This window comes from Schistocerca gregaria, unplaced genomic scaffold (assembly GCF_023897955.1).
Source record: "Schistocerca gregaria isolate iqSchGreg1 unplaced genomic scaffold, iqSchGreg1.2 ptg000720l, whole genome shotgun sequence".
NCBI lineage: Eukaryota > Metazoa > Arthropoda > Insecta > Orthoptera > Acrididae > Schistocerca > Schistocerca gregaria.
Genome location: NW_026062097.1, coordinates 101,512 through 121,901, shown reverse-complemented (window position 1 = coordinate 121,901; position 20,390 = coordinate 101,512). Strand labels below are relative to the sequence as shown.

Below are 20,390 nucleotides of genomic sequence, written 5' to 3'. Positions count from 1 at the left end.
AGCCCGCCGACTTCAAACTGCTGACTCACCTAGCCCGCGAAAAGGTCGACCTCTACAGGCGCTGCGTCCGCTCCAACAAGCCAGTCCGCTTTTCGCTCTCCCGCACGCTCCGCAGCTGGATCCTCTCGTACGATCAGATTTTTTTTCCCGAAAGAGAACAAGACTTGAACGCCTACGACCTCTGCACCGCCTGCTTCGAATTCGGCGTCTCTCCCTACCACGACCTCCGCAACCCCTGGACCGAGCAAGACGCCCTGGTGTTCTGCAAGCGGTTCTACCGAGCTCTCTGGTTCCGAGACCTCGTTTTCATCTGCAACCAAAGGCGCTGGAACACAGTTCTCAACTGGTTGTTCACACGCGACGAACAGGACTTCGAGTCCTGGAGCCAAAAAAAAGACCTCCACGCCCAAACACCCTCTCAGCACTCTCCCTATCCGGACTTCTGGAAAATGCGCTTCCTGTGTCATCTGGAACTCCGCGAACTCCTGTCAGCGAAAAAAAGCAACTCCGTTCTATCTCGATTAACGACCCTCGGAGACCTGTCTCTGACCCTGCGATATCTAAAACCCCTACTCCTCGTAGACCCAAGTGCGGCCGTCTCGTGCGCCGTCTCGGCCTATCCGGGACTTCACACGGACAACGCAGAAGACGCCTTCTCGAACCACCCGAACAAAAAACTCCTATCCGCCGCGTACTATCAAAAGCTTGTCGAAAAACGCATTAACTCTAAAAAAGCCCCCGCGGTCGTACATCGGTGGTTCGAAGTGACTCTAGATGAACAACTCGCAAACGCCAACGACCAATTGTGGAGAGCCCTCTCGCCAGACGAAGAAGCCGACGCGCTACACCTACTTGAAAATAATCACGTCCACTTAAACCTCAACCACGACGCCACCTCCCCCAACGCCACCTCCCCCCCCTTCCGGCTCATCAATCGTCGCTGGTATTGTCCCAAGCGCGGCGCCCACTCACTCACTTGGCCATCGAAATCCCTCCTCCTGTCCTCCATCACGACAGATAATCAGTCCTACTCATTCCACGCCGAAGCTCTCTTCGATATCTGCTACTCTTCCGGCTTCTTCTCTGCATCCATTCACCTATTAATCCGCCTCCAACGCTATTTTGAAGCGCTCCAGCTCATCCTGTACCTCGATGACGCGCCGTCTCTGTCGCACCTTGTTCAATGCACGCCTTCTTACTCCTTGTGTGACACGAGCCACTGGACCCACGCCCTGCGCCTGACCGCCCAACTCTCTTACTCGGACCCCGTTATCACTCGCGAGCTTCTCGTAACGAGCATGGCTCAAGTCCTCGGACCCAGAGACACTCTCTCTCTCCTGTCAAAGACACTAGACACCCGCGCGCTGCAAGATTTTGTCTCCTCACTTCCACCGACGCTGTTTCAACGCATGCTTCGCGCCGATCGCTCCGAACAAAGGCAAAAAAAGATCATCCAAGACATCTTGGACCTCGTCGAAGAAAACTCCCCCCACTCCAGCTCCTCCGACCACCTCTTTATGTCGAATTTCATGTGTACTCTCAAAGAGCGCGAACCAAACCAAAACCCGTCAATGCTCAGACCCAACACGCCCTTCAACGCGCCAACCACGTCTTGCAGTCAGGACAACTCCGCCAATCTAACGCCTCTCAGCTCAGGCGAACCGACGATGCAGCCCCCAGAAGATCAACGCACACATTGGGACACACGCACACCATCACAGAATTCGCAAAATTGCGGATGCGGCAAAAAGCTATCATTTTCGTACAAAAAAAACGGCGCATCACAAAACACAATTTTGTTCAACCACGACCTCCATGTCTATCACGAAACTTGTATCGAAAAAGGCGCACACCCCAAACTAGAATCTCACTTCAAGTCTGTTCTGTGAAAATCGATTACCACGCACTTTGGGTCAATCGAAGAGACAGCTTTTTGCACCCTTCAACGACGTTGTACCTCAGACGATCAACCTGTGCCACTCGAATTACTCTTTCGATGTGTATATGTATATACTTAATATAACGCCTCCATTACTCTTTCGATGTGCGTATACCTAATATAACGCCTCCATATGACAAAATTCAGAATTCGGCGATTGGATAACAAGAGACTTTTGGACCATTGTGAATCTGCTTTTTTCTCTTTATGTGTGATACACTTTAAAATGCGAAGCTTCCAACTTCGACTTGAATTTCGTTGGTCCACATCCGAAACACACCGTGTATCAGTCGCTTCTTACTCTCGACCTCAGCCATCTTCCCGGCCCTCTAGAAAAAGGGAATAAATTAGTTGTTTGTGGGCCCAGGAAGGGGGTTCTTTTGAGCGTGTTACCAAAATCTAGAGAAAAATCCTGTTCTTGGTGCTTTTGTTTCTTCCTTTAAATCAGGTGCCGAACACTGCTTACGCGCCAAGTCCAGGAATATGGACTTACAAGGAATGAGATTTGGAAATGGTGGAAATTCAACGATTTTTTCTCGTTCAATGCAATGTAAGTTAACGCGCTTGACATAGAAAAATGGGTCTCCTATCCGTTTCGGATCGCTCTTATCTGCATTTTCTTGGGCATTGGCGTCTTCTTCTCTTTTGTACAGATCGAACAGATAGGCCTTGGCACATCCCCAGATTTTGGCCGTCGAAAGCTTTTCCTCTAGTTTTTTGATGAGCCCTGTCAGCTGCGTTTCGTCTGTCGGGGTCTGGCACCTTTTTGCTAGTTCTACATATTGTTTACTTCTTTCCCATAACGCCAGGGCCTGGTCCCATCTTTCCTGGACTGCACACGCTAGGCCAATATAATAGCAGCGCATCCCCTTGAATGCAAGAAATTGCACTTCTTGGTGGGCTCGTCGGTCCGGATCCTCAAATTCGGTATTACAGATAAGTTGCCCAGATTCGTCGAGAAGCTGCGAGGCAAACTCATAATATCGAACGATATCGCCCAGATCATTGAGTGAGGCTTTTTCTAATCCCGCTTGGTCAATTTTTTGCTCAATTTCTTGGCTGAGAAGCAAGTTTCTTTCCTTAAGCTGTTCCCTTTCGATATGGCCTAGATATGCAGTAAGTTGGTCCAGTCCCTTAGTAGATGCATCGTCGTCTTGTATTAAACGCTTTTGTTCGGTGATGTGCTGTCTGGTATCGTTGATAAGGACTAGAATACGGTCAATCAAGTCAAACTTTGTCTGCAGATCGGTTACTTCGTCATGCATCTTGGCCAGAGTTTTGTCGAGATTTAAAATGCAGATGCGCAAGTCGGTGTTTTGGACAGGGACTGGCTTGCCTAATAAAAACAAGTCCTTTGTCTGGTTAACTTGCTTATAATGCGTTTCTTTAATGCTACCTTGAAGCTTCGATTCAAGCACTTTCAGTGTCGGGTCATGTGCTGCGATCATTAGCATGTCTTGAATGTTGTCGTAGCTTGTTGATAGGGATTGCGAACTTGCATCAAGCATGGTGTATTTCAGCATGATCTCGATCTCTTCAACTCGTTTCAAATAGAACTGCTTTTGGTGAGGCTGTACGAGGAGAATGAGTTGCATGTAATGGGCTTTTGCAACGGTCAATTGATCAACCACGTTTTTCCCAGACTTACATTCAAATAAATAAACACTTTTTATCCAATTGGCGTATGCTTGAATCTCCAGTGACGTTCGATCATCCACGCAATCCTCGCTCACTTCGATTAAATAATTGGACCAACGCACCGCCTTCTTCAGACGTCGGCGGACACGAAATCGCGTTCTGTGGTTCGTCTCCTCATTCTCTTTGAGCTCCATAGCTCTGGCCCATGCACGCTCGGCGTGAAGTAATAATAATTCTAACGCTCGCACATTCTGTACCTCAACTATCTTGACGCCTTTAAATTGCTGTTTTCCCTTCTTGCTATGGGGACCAGCCTTATTGAAGGCTTTAGAAATACGCCGGATCCTCCTAGTGCAGTAGGATCTTTAAAAAAACTGTGTGTTATCGCTTATGTACGCTTTGTTGCACAGACACTCCGAAGGAAACTTACGCCAGAAAAAATGCCTCGTTGTTGTAAAATGGAAGAAAAAATTGTGACATAAAAAACAGTTGCTTGATAAATCTGCCAGCGACGTTTTTTCTTATCAACTTACAGTCGAACTGAGCCCATCAGTCCCTTTCTATATATAATTATGAAAATTCTCCAAGTAGACTTTCATGTCATCTAAGCTCCCCATCAATTTCAAAGAATTTCCCTGTCTTTACTCTCCTTTTCTCTGGCAGTCAACGACAGAATTGTTTGATTATACATACCTATATTCACTGTATTCATGTCGTTGTAATCCATACTGATTTTGGTGCTTGTTGTTTAATAAAAAAACTGTATTATAGCAACATAAATAGAAGATGCATATGGGTTGTACAAAACGACAGCCCTCTCAGTTAGTGGATACAACCTAAAATACAAAGAATAGATTTGCACGCTACAAACTTGTTATGCTGAACGTACCATCCAATGAAAACTTGTGCTTAGGTGGTATTGATGCCTCCTCATTATTTTGCGTTTTTGATATCTCAAGAACAGTACTATCCGATGCATCGGTATCTCGCGGCTCCATCTGTTCAAACTCCATCGCCTTTAAGAAAGGGGAGTCACTCTGTAGAATTACAGAATTATCGTGACAAAACTAAGATAACAGATCCTCAATGTTCACGTATTTGAAATAAAAAAAATTTTTCGATAAATACAGTGTTTGCATAAATTTTGTTTTGACAGATTCTACTTATTCAACACTCTCAGACACTTACAGTATTTCAAATAGACTATACCACGTTTTTCGCAAGTATGCAAGACTACTTGTGACCTGCCATTATGTTAATCAGCACTTCTCTTCAAAGTTTATTTGGAAGATCTACGGTTACTCAAAACTTCATAAAAGAGAAGACGTATAGAATAGCCTTGCTCAAATTATTTTATTTCGGCTGATAGAGTGGAATAAGATATTTAGCGATGGTTTCTCGACATATGTTAGAAGTTCCTTCGTAAATTTCCCCTATCTTTGCATCTCGATAATATTTTTCGACACCAAGTTCTTTTGTAAATCCAACTCCTCCACATAAGTTTATGCAGGCTGATGCTACCTTGCTTGCTATAATGGACGATTGGAGTTTTGCCTGTGCGGCTTCTATAATAAAAGGTTTCCCTTCATCCTTCAACCGAGCCGCATTATATACAAGCAGTCTAGTCGACTCAACATCCACACTCAGATCAGCGAGCGAGAACTGAACTCCCTGAAACTCGTGAATAAATTTTCCAAATTGCTTTCTCTGTGTTAGGTAAGGTATCGTTTTAGCGAGGGCACCCTCTGCTATTCCCAGCATTTGCGCACCAATGCCTATACGCCCCTCATTTAAAACTTCAATGGCTATCTTATACCCCTTTCCAAATTCACCTAAGACATTCTCGCTTGGGACACGAACGTTCTCTAAAATAACTTCGCAGGTAGAACTTGCGCGAATCCCCAATTTATCCTCTTTTTTACCTATTTTTAGTCCAGGCATGTTGCGTTCTACAATAAAGCTTGTGATACCCTTATATCCCTTTGAAAAATCTGCGTTAGCAAATACAACAAATAGCCCTGCTTCTGCTGAGTTTGTAATCCAAGCCTTGGTTCCATTTAGGACATAATCCTCGCCATCACGAACAGCCGTTGTTTTTAGAGCAAAAGCGTCTGATCCACTGCCCCATTCGCTCAAACAAAACGACCCGACCGTGTCCTGGGCCAAACGAGGCAAGTACTTGGCTTGGAGATCTTTGCTACCGAATTGGCGAATGGCTGTTCCAGCGAGAGTATTTTGAACATCAACAAAAATACTGACCGAAGGATCAACTTTGGCCAATTCCTCAATTGCAATAATGCTGGAAAAGAAAGAAATGCCAGCACCTATTTTTTATCAGACATCAAATCGTTTGATTAGAAATAAACTTTACTGCTGTTTATAAATGTAAGCCAAAAATTTCAGAATTTTCTTACCTCCTAGTTCTTGATCAATCTCTATTCCCATCAAACCTTTTTGTTTCGAAAATATAGTCTGTAAGCTAATTCCCTCCTTCTCCGAGAGATACTATTATAAAAAAACAGATAAGAATATAAGATTTAATTCAGTTCGCACCATTTTCGAAGCACGCCTTGATAATACTTGGATCAAGTGTACAAGTTTCATCCATTTTTTTAACAAGAGGTGCGATTTTTTCTGCAGAGAATCGAGCCACTGTGTCACGAAGCAGAGACTCATCTTCGGTTAAGCAAGTCAAAGCAGATGAACGCTGCACAGTAAATGATTAGTTAGTAAGATAAGCTATCAAGAAGAACATGGGGATGGGGGAATGTCGCTTTTAAAAACAAAATGTAAAAGCGCTATTTCTTGATAAAGGATAAAACGTACAATTGGTTGAGATGCATGGTAATGTCTTAAACCGTAACGAGAACGGCAACATTGAGCTGAAGAATGAAAGCTCTTAAAAGGAAACATGACTTGCATTTACTAAAAACAAAACTGAATTGTTTTTTAGTTTACTGAATAATTGCAAAGTACTGGACTTTTAATAGGGTTCAAAACTATGCTTTGTGGATTCAATTGTCAAATCGATAACGTTTGGATCGGCTTCAGTCGTTAGATCAATAACTGGGATAGATTGCAGCTTTAAATTGGTGATTTGTGCATTGAGCTCAGCTGTTAAATTTATAGTCTGGTCTTTTTTTGGTTCAAATGTAAACTTCGAAACAGCCAATTTTTTCACACTCTCTTCGTCTGTATCATCTAAAAATATTAATAAAAGGTCGTCATTCGGTAATCTAGTGCCATGCTCATCTTTTGAAACATTTTCGTCGCTGGGTTCGCTGCTTGAGCCTAGGAGGTGGCCTTTATCTATTTTTTTATCTGGCCCTTTAATTTTTATTAAGTTTCCACCACAATTCTTGCTATGAGCCGCAAAAAACCATTCTTTAGGTGATGGAATCCTATTTCTGGATCTTTTAAAAATTCTGTGGCATCGTTGACACTGCCACCAATGTATTCTATAAAGTTCTACCTCTTGTCTAAATGAATGGTATACGGTAATTTGGTGCCCACCTATCCGATTAATTTTATGCATCATATTATGAAACTCGGGGCCATGTGTTCTGTCTATTTCTTTTTTTGTAATAAAAAGAAACGCATGAATACACTCATGCTATACCACTTCTGAGGTTATTATTAAGTGTTCAGAAGAACAACAAGCTAGCTCAAGATCTGGACGTACAAGTAATGTGTTCAAAATGTCTGCACTTGTTCGATATTGAAGGAGCTTTTTAGACAGTTTGATTGTACATAGCCCACCTTTGTATTCACATAATCCCGCACATAAGGTCATTCGGTTACTCCATTTTAGTATCACGGATCCAAGATGTTGGTTAAAGTATAGTTTGTCAAAATAAACAAACATCTCATAAACATCAGGGAAGGATGCATTTTCTTGATTTGTCAAAAACGGTAACGGGTTCATGACAGGGAGCTGGCCATAAAAAGGCTTTAGTTTATAGCCCTATCTTCCTGTATTCTGTCGACCCAAGTCTAGCTATTCTTAATTGAGAGGCAGATAATATCAAAAAATTTGTCTTTTTTAACGATAATTACTATTAAATTTTTCAAATATTCTTCTTCTTCTCTGATAATCTAGAAGCACATCCTTTCTGTAAAGCTACCTCGTATTCGATTATATTTCTCTCTAAAATCGTATCACTTCAATTTGTATATGATCCTAGTTTACAGTTCCATACCTGAAAATGATATATACATCAACGGATCGCATTTGATAGAATGCTGATCAAACGACTAGGATTTAATCCGTACATCGACCATTGTAATGCGCTCTTTTTTCAGCTCATCTTTTCATCACGGAGTACTACCAATATAAATCTGCGATGACTAATCATCGTGCGTATTGAGTGGACAGAAATGTTTCATGCTTTTGTAACAATATTTGCTCTCTAAAATTTGTGAGACCGGGTTTCATTCTACCTTATATCCATCAACTTCTTCCTATAGCTCATACATTTTTATGGGGCCATTTTACCATATCCTGTATTTACCGACGGCCGTTGTTATATCTTTCATCTCCACATAAATTATGCCCTAGTATTTTTCGGCTGCGTGAATTCAAAGCTTCTGAGTCATTTGATTTTGTAGTCAATTAATTTTTGCGTATATAAGACCTAGTTCGGTAATACTATCCTATCTTCTAGATACGCTAAGTGTTATTCTAGAAATTTCAAGATAACATTGCTTTTAGCTCTCAACCTTATTTTTGCTAAAAACATAATATTTACTTGTCATCTCTTATTGAAAGGTCTTGCTTAATGTTGCCAAGCACATACATCCATTATTTCCTCATATTTTAGCTTTTCAGCATTCCGTGTGTTTTTCCCCTTATGCTTCAGAGGTTTTTTTCCCTATTTTTCAGCAAAACCAACTTTCAACCATACATTTAGCAGGGTGTGATTTGTATGGCCATGTCGTGAAGCTGCATATTTTCAGGCTTTTATATATTTTTTCATCTGCTCTGGATATCTATTATTGATTAGATTTTACCGAGTTTCGATAGACTTTGACAAGAGGGAGTGTAATCAAGGTTTTATACTTGCGATTAATCTTATCAATGTAAATGTAATTGTATTTTTTGTTGGACGGGCTTTTTAGCATTTTTTTCGGCAGGTGGGGTTATATTTGATGCGAGACAGATCAAGATTATTCATTCAATTACTGGAGTGTTCGACTATTGCAGATCGATAAGCTGTAGAATTTAAATCACTCTGGTTCAAAGAATAACTTTAATTTTTTGACTGATTGCATAGCATTGTTTTCAATTCCAAAAACATATTTTGAGGTTCTCAAATTTTTTGTCCACATAGTTTTGCTTTTGACATAAAATTAATGTGAAAATTTTTAGCGGCTTTCATAGAACCGTACTCTATGGTACCCGTCAAAGCGTCTGCGAACGCTCTTCAAAATCACAATGATAGGGTTTATAGATCTCCCAGAGAAAGCGCATATTCCTTATCGAGAGTTGTTGGGGAAGACGCATTATATGGACATCCTTGTTCAGGTGCCCTTGTTTTAGACATGATCGATTCTCTGTGTGGCTGTATAGCATTTCGCCATTCTAATTCCATGATTGCCACAATTTCGTTCGATCGCTGCGATTTTTTTAAGCCCATTTTTCACGGCGATTTAATTCGTGCGCAGGGGCACTTGGTACACGTGGGAGCGTCAAGCATGACTATAAAAGTTGATGTCAAGCGGTATGATCTTTCAATGAATGAATATCAACTTGTTCAGATGCATTGGGTGACCATGGTTGCTTTAATCGAAATAGGAATTGTCAATAAATCCATCCCCGGGCTAACGACATATTCAGAAGAACTGGATTATTGGTCTGAGTACATTCAAAGAAAAAAAAATATGTATAAGGCTTGTCTTGAAAAGAATCAACAGTTTGATCAAACTAAAGTAAAAGTGCCCGTTGTATCAGGGAAAAGAAGATTGTCGATGAAAGAGACAAAATTGGTTGTCAACCATATTTTTCTTTCACGTGACCTGAATAACCAATCGACAATTTTTGGCGGTGCCATTCTTCTGCTTGCTGAGAAGGTAGCTACTCAGTGTGCAAGAATGTTTACGGGCAATCCATGGATGACTTTGACGCAAATTAATTGTATGATATTTCGAAAGCCAATTCTTTTGAGGACATTTGTAACGTTGACTTCAACTGTCGTCTACGTAAAAAACTCAATTATAGAGACAGAAATAGAAATACATTTAGAAAAAATAGATGGCGAAACAATAAATTCTTCACATAAAGGATATTTCACCTTTATTAATCAAAATAAACAAGGAGAAGAGGTAGAAATTCCGGCAGAGTTGGCATTTGAAAATGAGGATCAAGAAGCATACAGAAAATATTTTGAAGCCCAAAATAGACGAATCATGTTATACGAATGGATTCATAAGCCAACTTCCGATGAGTTTTGGCGTTCATCTGAAACAAAAATAAGTTGATTTTTTACCAATAAACAAAAAACAATCTTTCAGACTAAACATTATAAACGCTCTATGTAGATAGCACTTTTTTTATTGATGGCGTAGTCCCGATGTATTCCTCTCGAGTTCCTATGTGAAACTGTTGAGTTATGTTGGCTGAGCGAAGATGTTTTGAGCCTCTCAAACGCCTTTTTTAAATTTGCGCTGATATTTGAAAATCCAGTGCTATTAAGACATGTGCCAGGATATCTAATACAACCCTCGTCACACTTTCGGTTTTTTGACATTGGTCGAATAGACTTTTGGACCAAATGGCTCATATTTGCCAGCCTTCAAATCCTCCATGTTTTTCTGTTTTGCTTGAGAAATCGGTTCAACAAAGAAGCTGTTTAGCTGAGAAGAAATGTCCGAAGTCGCCTCCAGTGCTTTCAATTCATCGCTTAGTTGCACCTGCGCTTTAAGGGTTTCCCAATCCATTGGCAGAAACTTTAGTTTTGCTGGCAGAAGTGTTGTAGATTTTGCTCTAACGTCTCGTGTTGGAATGGTGTTTTTTACTTGGCACACAAGCGCTTGGAAAGAATAGGGCTCATTGACTGCCAAGTCGGCAAGTATCTTTCTGTTCAGATGAATGTTGTTGACAACTAGTCCATGCATAAACTGTGAGTACGCCATATTATGAAGGCGCGTTCCAGCATTGATTTGTGTAATAAAAGATGCTCTCAACACTCTTTTTTTTGAGCGGCGGTCTCGGTAAGCGTATAGGAGCCCCTTTTGGACTTTCGGCTTGGCAAGGCGATAGCACTTACTTGATCGACCCCTGAAGCCCTTGGCAAGCTCGAGGATAAAGTCTCGTTTCATAGGTTAAATTTTTATAGAAAGAGACGATTCAGAGACGTCAGCCAGTTTTGTATTTTCTGTGGCTATCAAGGGGGCAGGATACGCAAAGTGGGGCCGCAGGCAGAAAGAAAAGACGCGGACCCTAGTCTCGGTATGCCAGGTGCGAGGCTCGTGGTTGACACAAAAAGCCGATACACCGACAAATAATGAGTCATAAATACGTATAACAGCTTCGTCGAGGTGAAAGCAAATTAATTTTTATTTTTTTATGTCACTTAATCTCACCTTGTTATCTTTTAAAAAATCGGTTCTTTAATCAACTCTCTATTATGTCGGCGAATGCTCAGTTACGCCATTTTTCGAACCCTCCGACAGACAACCTTGGAAGCATTACGGCCGCCACACAACCTCCAGCAAGGCCCCCTCAGGACCCGAGCAAAAACTTAGATGCCATCGTCGCCAGCTATTTAAAAAAAAAAGGATATTCAAGAGCCGCTGAAAGTCTAGCTCAAGATGCACATTTGGCGTTAGATAAGTTGATTACTCAAGCACATATTTTTAGCGATTTGAACATTGCAAACTATATTTTGTTATATAATACAAACGAAAAATTCCCCGATGCATATGTGAATAGTTACGATGATTTGAGGGAATGGATAGCGACCTCTCTAGATCAGTTTAAGGTTCGAAAATTCTTGACGTGTTGAGCCAATAGTGAGGTGATTTTATGCGCACAGAGGGCGTTTTGAATCAATGTACGCGGATGCGCTAGTACGCCGTCTCGAACAGAACACACTAACACATTTTTCATTGCGTCGCGCGACGGACAAAAGCCAGAGCTCGCAAACTTGTTGTATCCGCTTTTCGTCCATTGTTACTTGGGCCTCATAGAGAGGGGATACACGATAGCAGGTATAAAGAGGATAGGGCTGAGATAGACAGCACAAAGGGGGAGGAGAGCATGAGTCGTGTGTGAACATGTGTGTGTGATTTATAGACAATCGATCATATCAATGACGGGGAGTGGCTGAGCGCACGAGGGGAGTCCGCGACGGCTGCGTGTTACGTGTGTTTCATAGCGCGTATGTATATATATGTATGAGTGCATTTGTTTTTTGCGGCTGGGGCGTGTTTTGTCGGCTGCGGAGGGCGGTGCGATTGCCCTTTTTTTCCCCTCCCCCTTTGCTGTTCCTTAGGTCGGTTCGTGATGGTTCGCGTCATGATGACTGACCCGTAGGTGTTGCAAAGCGAACAAGTTTTTGAATAAGTACATCAAAGAATACGAGCGCGACAATGCGGAGGAGCTGTATCAGATTGCTTCCATCCAGTCGGTGGATCACTTGGTGCACAACGAATTGGTTTCGTTGTGGCGTCAAAACAAATACGTGGTGAAGATGTGCGCGTTCAGCTTCGAGCTTTTGATGTCGTTTTTGCAGGATCGCAATTATATGATGTTGATAGTGTTGATCAACGAGCACATAAGCATTCAGACGTTTTCGGGGTACCCGCAGGCGCCGGAGGCCATTGAGCGCTCGAGCGCGTACGTGATTCAGGAGCCGGTCCCCGACCCCAACGTGAAGATATACTGGGGGATGACTAGCGAGCAGAGAAAGTTGTACGAGAAGACTGAGGAGCCGCAGCAGGCGGAGCAGACCGGCGAGGCGAGCGAGGAGGAGGCGTCGACTGGTCCGATGGCTAAGAAGTACAAGAGGAGTGGGAGCGAGGTGATGGAGAAAAAGAGGGCGTACGACGGCTCGCGTCGGATGAGAGAGTTGGAGGAGGCAGAGAAGCCGAAGCTGAATGTACCACTGCCGACGTTTTCTAAGGAAATTAAGGCGGAAATCATGAACGATTTGCGAGTGAGGGATTCCTTGAGTGCTAGCCATTTGCCGAGCATTTGTTTCTATACTATTTTCAACACGTATGAACAGATGACGTGTAGCCAGGTGTCGTCCGACTCGTGCCTGGTGGCTACTGGGTATGGAGACTCGTCGATCAAGGTTTGGGACTTGATGCGCGACAAGTCTAGCAAATGGGCCTTGGCGGAGGAGAAGTTCCGACAGTTGGACGGGCGAGACCCTATGTATCGCGTCAAACCTCGAACGGAGTACACGGAGCTAATAGGACATTCTCAGAGTGTTTTTAGCTTAGACTTCGCGCCGGACAGCAGTCACTTGCTGTCTGGTTCGGCAGACGGGACTTGTCGGCTTTGGTCCATGAAGACGAAGACGAGTATTGCCTGTTACCGCGGGCACACTCATCCCGTTTGGCAAGCCAAATTTGCGCCCATCGGATACTACTTCGCGACAGCGTCTCACGACCGAACGGCGCGCCTTTGGAGCACGAGCTCTCTTCACCCCTTGCGCATTTTCGCCGGTCATATCAGCGACGTCAACACCGTCTCTTTTCACCCTAATTGCAACTACCTGCTATCCGGTTCTAACGACAAGTCTCTCCGACTGTGGGACGTGAACACCGGGAACTGCCTACGCGTGTTTTTGCACCACCTGGGCGCCATCTACGCCTCCGTCGTCGCGAACGACGGGCGACTCGCCGTGTCCGCGGGAGACGATGGGAACATCATCATCTGGGACCTGGCCTCCGGCAAGTACGCCGCCGTGCTCAAAGGGCACGAAAAGTCCGTCTGGAGCGTGGACACCAGCATGGACGCCAACATTCTGGCCTCGGGCGGAGCCGACGAAACCGTTCGCCTTTGGGACTTCCGAATGATTTCAGATTTTGACTACAAACTTGAAATTCCGGTTCCAAGCCAATCCGTTTTGCTGTCTTCTGGAGCTCTCGAGGCCAACCAAATTAACCGCGCCGCGCTGGGCGTCTACCCGACTAAGTCAACGCCCGTTCACAACGTCATGTTCACGCGGAGGAACCTACTTTTGGCGTCTGGGCCCTTCACCAGGCGGCCCACTTTGGACAGTGAATAAACGCACTTCCTTCCTGCCTCCCCCAACGCCATGATGCATCTCGCGGTCACACCACCTTCTGCGCGCGCACGCGCACGTACGACTAAGAGCGCTTCGGCCGACCTTCTAGTTTTTTGACACAAGACCGTTTTTTCGATTATAGCTACGTTTTTATTGCTTTCAGAACTGGACGTTCTTTAGATCCGTAATCAATGGTCGCAGCTGTTCCTCGCCCAACGAATCCTCGAGCACCGCCAGCGCATTCAACGCCCTCTCCTGGAAGGTCTTGTTGTGTATACTCGACAAATTCGCAACCATGTACGGTACGATCTTTGCCGCGGTCATCTTCAGCACGGTGTCCTCGTCGTAGATGATTGGATCTTGAATAAAGGTAAGGAGAAGGAGAAAAATTTCCTCAACCAAGTTCGGCTCTGATTTTTCAATGGTCTCAACCAGCTCTTTCGTGCTCATGATAAAATATAAATAAGAAAATCCTTTGTGAACAAATTCAGCAATGTGATTCATTTCGTCTTCTTTTTCGTCAGTGCTTTCGTCGTCTTCCTCCTCGCTATCTTCGTCGTATTCCTCGTCTCCCTCCGTGCTTTCCTCGTCGCTTTCCTCGTCGCTCCCCTCGCAGTCCGTTTTGGCGCGTCCCGCGTACTCCACGAAGGCCGAGCCGACTTGGTCTATCACGCTCCTCGTAATCGGTTCTAGGTATGTGCCGATGAGCTCTGTCTGGCGGATAGCGTACAAAACCTGCGCCAGGGTGGTGATGATGCTCATTCCACAAATTTCAAAGTCCTCGTCCTCCAGAAGCTGAGTCAGTCGAGAAGTCACCGCCGCCACAAACGGCTCGAACAGTTTGCCGCTGTGTTGCGCTACGATTCCCAAAGCTCGAATCACCGCGGCTCTGCCCTTCGTCCCCTTGTTGAACGTCAGCCAATTGAAGCACCGCCTCACTGTCTCTGGCAACACAGTTCTCGACAGAGTGGCGGACACCTCTTCACTGCACTCTGCCGGTAGATTCTCGAGCGCTGATATGTAATCTGCCACAATCATCATGTTGTCAAAGAACGGAGACAATTTTTTCGAAAAGTGGTCTCGTTTTTTCCACGAAAGTACGGGCTGACTCCTGAACAGCGTAGCGTAGCACTCGGTGGCCGCGTCCAGCAGGTTTGTGTATATTTGGTTGCGTTCGGATACGTACGGGCATTTTTCGTGTGCCCAGCGTTCCGCGTTGACGATAGCGTCCTCTAGTCCGTGATAGATGTCTTCGTACACTTCAGAAACGATGTCCTCGTGTGTGTATGGAAGAATTCTAGAAAGCGTATTGTAGGCGTTGGTCATTTTATCGAAGCTCGATTCTTTTTTATATGCGGTCAACTTGGCCGAAAGCACGGACCAGATGAACTCGAACGTTAGCTCGTGTTCTCTGAGCCCAAAGTAGGCTTTGGTCATTCCCACCAACGTGGAAACGGCCGTTTGCAAAATTTCTAAGTGTACGAACACCAAGTCATCTGTCAACTCTTCTTCTTCCTTCAGAGTAGACAGGCAATTTGTATCAATCTGCTCATATTCTTTGTCCACCTCATCAAATAGCGTAGAGATGTTTATAAGAATGTTCATGACGACGTCAAACGAAATCTCCCTACCGGCACTTGCAGCCCATTGGCTTTTCTCTTTCTTAGCCTCTTCGCAATTTTGGAAGAGAAGTCCGCGTATTTTCGTATCCAAAAAATCCTCCTCGTCCTCTGTTCTGCCTTCGAAGGTCAAAGACGCGAGCTGGTCAATCAGCTGCAACACCTCATATTGCGACTGTTGGTATCTCTTGTCTTTGAAAATGCGATGGGCGGATAAAAACAGCTCTGGAGCGTGACTTACGATCGGATCCAACGTTACAGCTGCAAAATCCATCAAAAACTCGATTGAAGACCTGACGAAATCGTTACACAACTGCTCCGTTTCTTCATTTCCAGGGCCGCGCACCGCTTCCTGTGTGTTACTACTACTATTATAGTCCATTCCGTCTTCAGAAATGCGAAAAGGTTCCTGACTCATTAAAAACGATAAAACCGACTCGCCATACTTCAGCATATAGTCGCGGCGAGAATATAGTATTTTGGTCACCAAGGCCATCATGGACAGCTTCAAATTCATTTCTGGCGCCTTGGAACTGTTGGAAACAAGATTTCTAATTGGCTCAAAAATGTGGCACATTATCCAATCAATTTTTTTGCTGAGTATTTTTGCAGATTTAGAATAATCGTCAAACTTCCAAAATAAAGCTTAGTTTTCAATGCGCTTTCGATACGATTTGGACCAGCCAAAGCGCATACAACTCACAAACTGGTCGAGTCACTTTGTTTGCCGCGACTGCTTTTGTTCGAAATTTCGACCTCCAGCCTAAGAAAAAAATCATCACATTATAATAAATACCTACCAATATCAAACTTAAAATACCGTTCTTCAGTATGACCGCATTTCTTTCTGACTTCTGTGTGCGCGGAACACCGCTGAGCTTTTGTGCTTCGGCCAGTTGACCCTCAATATCGCTAAGAATTCCCGATAGTGTCTTTTCTACCAAGCCTTCATCAGACTGTTCAAGTATGATGTCTGTTCATACATAGGTTAGAGCAGGCAGATCAAAAAGGGATTGATGTTGATAGGGCAAATATAAAATAAAATACCTCCGATTGCCAAAAAATCACCCGACTCCAAAAGCCTCTCGAAATTGTTATCCATTGATCAGAACTTTGAGCCTAACTGTAAAAAATGAAACGAACATTCTTTTTTTTTCAAGTATTTTTTTATAAATTCACGATCAATTACCAATTAATAATTTTAAATATCCGCACTTTTCAAAAGCGTATTATCGAATCTTTCTAACCAGATGTTTGACGGAAACTCTCATCATCACTAATGCAAATTCCCCTTACCATTCGGCCCCTAATTTCCTGCTTGGCCAGACGTGCTTTATGCATCACTCTTGTCGCAAGATCTGCAGTGGTGGCAAGACAAATTCGAGCGTAACTGTGTATGTCATAAATACGGTATTCTGAAGGAATCTTGTCAGGTCTTATATTTTGATGTACCACTGACTGAACTCCTTTTCTGTATGCGGGCTAAGTAGCCAAAGGTGCTGCTTGAGACCGGATGCTGAAAATTTTTTCAGAACTATACTTTTTTTTGATCAGAACACCTCACTTTCTCCCAGCTCACATTGAGCGCACTTTCGAAAATCGGCTATCACTTTTGCGAAGCTCCTGGTATTTTTCCGCTTCAATGTAAAAAATTTTTATGTACTTTATTCAATAGAACTGCTAAATAAATTGTTTTGTCTGATTTATCACGCACTTTTTGTCCAGAATTCCAGAGTTTGGCGTCTTTTCGACAACAGTGCTTCCTTTGGTTTTTTTTTTCCGATGGCACTGGAAAAGAAATAACGCTTCATGTTGAGTCATTGTTTTTCAAGTATAACGACTATATAGAGATTTTGAAATCTTGAAAAGGTGACATACCTAGCTATGTTCACCGCATTCATGCATAACATACATAACAGAATTTTTGCCTAACTAAGAACTGAATAAGATAGACCTATGCGCGAAGGATTCACAAGACTGTCAACTGTTCTTTTTAAGGCAGGCCGCTCTCTAGCTTGGGAATGAATTTAAAAGTCTCGTAGCATTTTTTGTACAAGAAATATCTGCCACATCTATTGTAGGCCATGACACCCTAGTTATCCTTATCTGATAACAGGTGTTTGCGGCGAAGAGGTTTGGTTCAATTTCTGGACACTGATATTGCGCGGTTCATGAGCACGGCATAGACTCTAGACAGCATTTTGCTTTACGGTTCATCCGTTAAAAAAATACCTCTGGGCATGAAGTGCTGATAAAACGGCCGAACGACATGTGGAGTACGAGATGAGGGCATGACTCTTTAGCGACCATGATGCTTGAAACTCCTTATATCCATTGCAATTATCTGCGTTGATTGAGGGGGCTCTCAGCTCCATCATTGTCGATCTGGGTACCTCCCACAAATAGAGCTACACAAATGCGCGAATAGAGACTGACAGAAATCGGTTGAGAACGACAAGACACAGAATTACTGGCTGAGTGGTCCCAGAGTGCTAAGCGCGAGAAGCCAAAAAACTGGCTGCTTTTTTTTGTCGTACAGTGGCGGTGAGAAAGGCTAAGGCAATCGGTGCAAATGACACGTGTGCACCTGGTTGGCGTCTGTGCTAAGCTAACTGGCTAGAAAAAATAGGTACAGACGTGCAATGAGAGCTAAGACATATATTGCTGCATGCGCGTGAATGAGAATTCGATTAGGAGAGATGGCTATATTATATACAGTGGAATATAGTGGGGTATGTAGGTCAGAACCGTGCGCGTGTATTCAATGCGGTCATGCGTTAGGAAAAGGGTGCTAATTTGACATTTTTGTACATTGTCTGGCACATCATATATAATTAAAATCAACACCAAGAAACAATATTATATACATTTTTATTTTGTATTGGTGTTGTGAGCATAATGGTTTGAGAATTGATTCGCTGCTGTTGTTGTCTTTTTCTTAGTAAATGGATACTCTTAACAACAGCAGGGATCGATAACCGAGTCGTCGCCATTAAAATTTTGGAAGTAGAGAAACTTTTTTTTTGAACAACAGAATGACAGACAAAGATAGGAAGAAACCGCCAAAATCCAAGATGACTTAGGCTGCAAAGTGGAGTCTCTAGTCCGGTCATGAAAGTAAAAAAGTTCAGATGTATCAAGCAGAAAACGATAAAGGGGCAAGAAGCAGCACACAGTCCGAATCCTATAGGGCGGAGAAGAAGAAATGATTGACGAATGTGCAACATGAATAGCACTTTCGAGTAGGCTTACTAGCGAACTGCCATTGTCTGATTATTCAAAGAAACATTAGAATGAACTTATGCTGAAAAATCGCAGACGTCTGTGCAATTGCGAAAAGTGCTATACTATTGATAGCGACTTAAGAAGTATTCAATCCTGACTTGGTGCAGTTTGGATTGATTTGATGCCGATTGTTCAAGCAGCCAATGAACGTGGATTAGAAGTTGAGCATTTAGGATCCTTGTTCTAAAAAAACCGAATAACGGGGATACTCAAGAAAATGCCAGAGAAGTCGTTTGCCGTAATCTTTACACGAGACGGTAATTGAGTCCTTGTAAATCGAATGAATCTGCCTGTTATGTTCCGTTGACCTATACTGAATCAAGAAGTTCTGTTATCTAAGATCAATTCGAACGCTATCTTCCGTCCGTCCAAATCACTAACAAACGTGCTGGATTTCAACGCCTTTCCATACGAAGATGCTGATAACGAAAACTGTTTGCATCTACTGATCATGCACGTTTTTTATTGCTTGAACCTGACCTAGACATCTCAATTTTTTGACGTGACCTTGTATCGCTTTTTGGTCTACATATCTAGGAAATACTGTCAGGTACACCTTTTTACAACACTCTTGTCACGCATCTGATGTACTACAAGCTGTGTACTACTTGATTGGAGTATGCGGCATGCGCCGTATCTTTAACAGACTGCAGACATTGGCATCAGTGGTTTCTGCTCTGACCTGCGGTTGGGACCGCCCTAGATTAAACAATGAATTTGTCGCGAACAAACATGCGCGTTTATTACATTTATGGAAAGTTTGTGTTAGAAAATTGTCACTACTTGGGCTGCATGACGCTCTTGACGACTGAACGTTTTAAAGAGTTCTTGCCAAAACAAGGAGTGTCTAAGCCGTATCATTTTATCTCGGGGATTTGGTTTTACCCATAGACACGGCAAAGAATAATCCTGCCCTCAGAGTTTTAAAAGGTTTCAGCCAAGCGCGTCAAGTCAGACCTCGTGAACTCGCTTTAGAAAGGAGATCAAAAGTCACTGGTCTTCTGTTTACTCAAAAATATGTCACATCAAACGAGGTACAACAGGAGTCCCTATCTAAAAAAAGGGCCTTTTTGGTCTGCACCAGATTTGCTATCCAGAAGGTGAAGAAAGGTGTTTAGATCTGCCTGTGACCCCCTCATTGATGTAGACCAGATTGTTTATTGCAGGAGAGGAACATGAAAATACTACGTTTACCGTTCTAGGGTACAGATAGCGGTGATCCTTCCTAATCTAGAGCGGTGCAGTCTGACGGTGGAAATGTACAGTAGGGATCGGCGAGCACATTTAAAGAGGTTTTCTATAACTCGAACCAAATCAAGAGACTAAAAAGTTAACATGGGAAAGAAGAGGGGGTCAAAGCAAAACATCCTTCCACGCTCTGGTCCGTGTCAGAAATGAGAGCGAGTCGCATACATTGAAGAAGCTATTTCATAGGAGCCTCAAAGGTTAGCAGTCGTGATGGTCTTTCTTCGATACAAACGACATTAGACGACAGAAGCGACGTCTAGACAGAAGGTTCGGATTTTTATGACGGTTGGACGTTTTGAAAATTGAAACCGGCGTCAGCAAGTAATGTAAAAAAAAAAAGATAGCGTGGATACAGCAAGGGGAATAAGATAGAGGTAAAATGTTCGTATTCTTCGGGAGAGCATTAAAGATCTCATGTTCCCG

General features: G+C 43.2%; 4 protein-coding genes across 5 annotated transcripts; 1 reads left to right on the top strand and 3 right to left on the bottom strand.

Annotated features, from left to right (window-relative positions):
• Window positions 1-918: 918 nt before the first annotated feature.
• LOC126320431 (signal recognition particle subunit SRP68-like) lies at window positions 919-4,677 on the bottom strand. Of its 2 annotated transcripts, XM_049993916.1 has the most exons (3): window positions 4,467-4,677; window positions 4,271-4,337; window positions 919-3,940 (listed from the first exon to the last, which is right to left on the bottom strand). In XM_049993916.1, the coding sequence occupies exons 1-3, from the start codon at window positions 4,588-4,590 to the stop codon at window positions 2,329-2,331; spliced, it is 1,803 nt and encodes a 600-aa protein (XP_049849873.1). In that variant the 5' UTR covers window positions 4,591-4,677; the 3' UTR covers window positions 919-2,328. The 2 variants fall into 2 exon arrangements, with proteins under 2 accessions (XP_049849873.1, XP_049849874.1); XM_049993917.1 differs by lacking the exons at window positions 4,271-4,337; window positions 4,467-4,677 and adding an exon at window positions 4,008-4,111 and having other exon boundaries at window positions 2,119-3,940.
• Window positions 4,678-4,906: 229 nt separating this feature from the next.
• On the bottom strand, window positions 4,907-7,533 carry LOC126320432 (probable short/branched chain specific acyl-CoA dehydrogenase). Its single transcript, XM_049993918.1, has 5 exons — window positions 7,260-7,533; window positions 6,404-7,190; window positions 6,131-6,284; window positions 5,992-6,027; window positions 4,907-5,901 (listed from the first exon to the last, which is right to left on the bottom strand). The coding sequence occupies exons 2-5, from the start codon at window positions 6,497-6,499 to the stop codon at window positions 4,931-4,933; spliced, it is 1,257 nt and encodes a 418-aa protein (XP_049849875.1). The 5' UTR covers window positions 6,500-7,190; window positions 7,260-7,533; the 3' UTR covers window positions 4,907-4,930.
• A 3,652-nt stretch (window positions 7,534-11,185) lies between these two features.
• On the top strand, window positions 11,186-14,217 carry LOC126320459 (uncharacterized). The gene is made up of 3 exons (XM_049993954.1): window positions 11,186-11,556; window positions 11,707-11,785; window positions 12,122-14,217. The coding sequence occupies exons 1-3, from the start codon at window positions 11,203-11,205 to the stop codon at window positions 13,813-13,815; spliced, it is 2,127 nt and encodes a 708-aa protein (XP_049849911.1). The 5' UTR covers window positions 11,186-11,202; the 3' UTR covers window positions 13,816-14,217.
• Window positions 11,537-16,560, bottom strand: LOC126320458 (uncharacterized). The gene is made up of 3 exons (XM_049993953.1): window positions 16,482-16,560; window positions 16,235-16,407; window positions 11,537-16,065 (listed from the first exon to the last, which is right to left on the bottom strand). Exons 1-3 carry the CDS (start codon window positions 16,534-16,536, stop codon window positions 13,975-13,977), a joined length of 2,319 nt encoding a protein of 772 aa, XP_049849910.1. The 5' UTR covers window positions 16,537-16,560; the 3' UTR covers window positions 11,537-13,974.
• Between the last annotated feature and the right edge of the window lie 3,830 nt (window positions 16,561-20,390).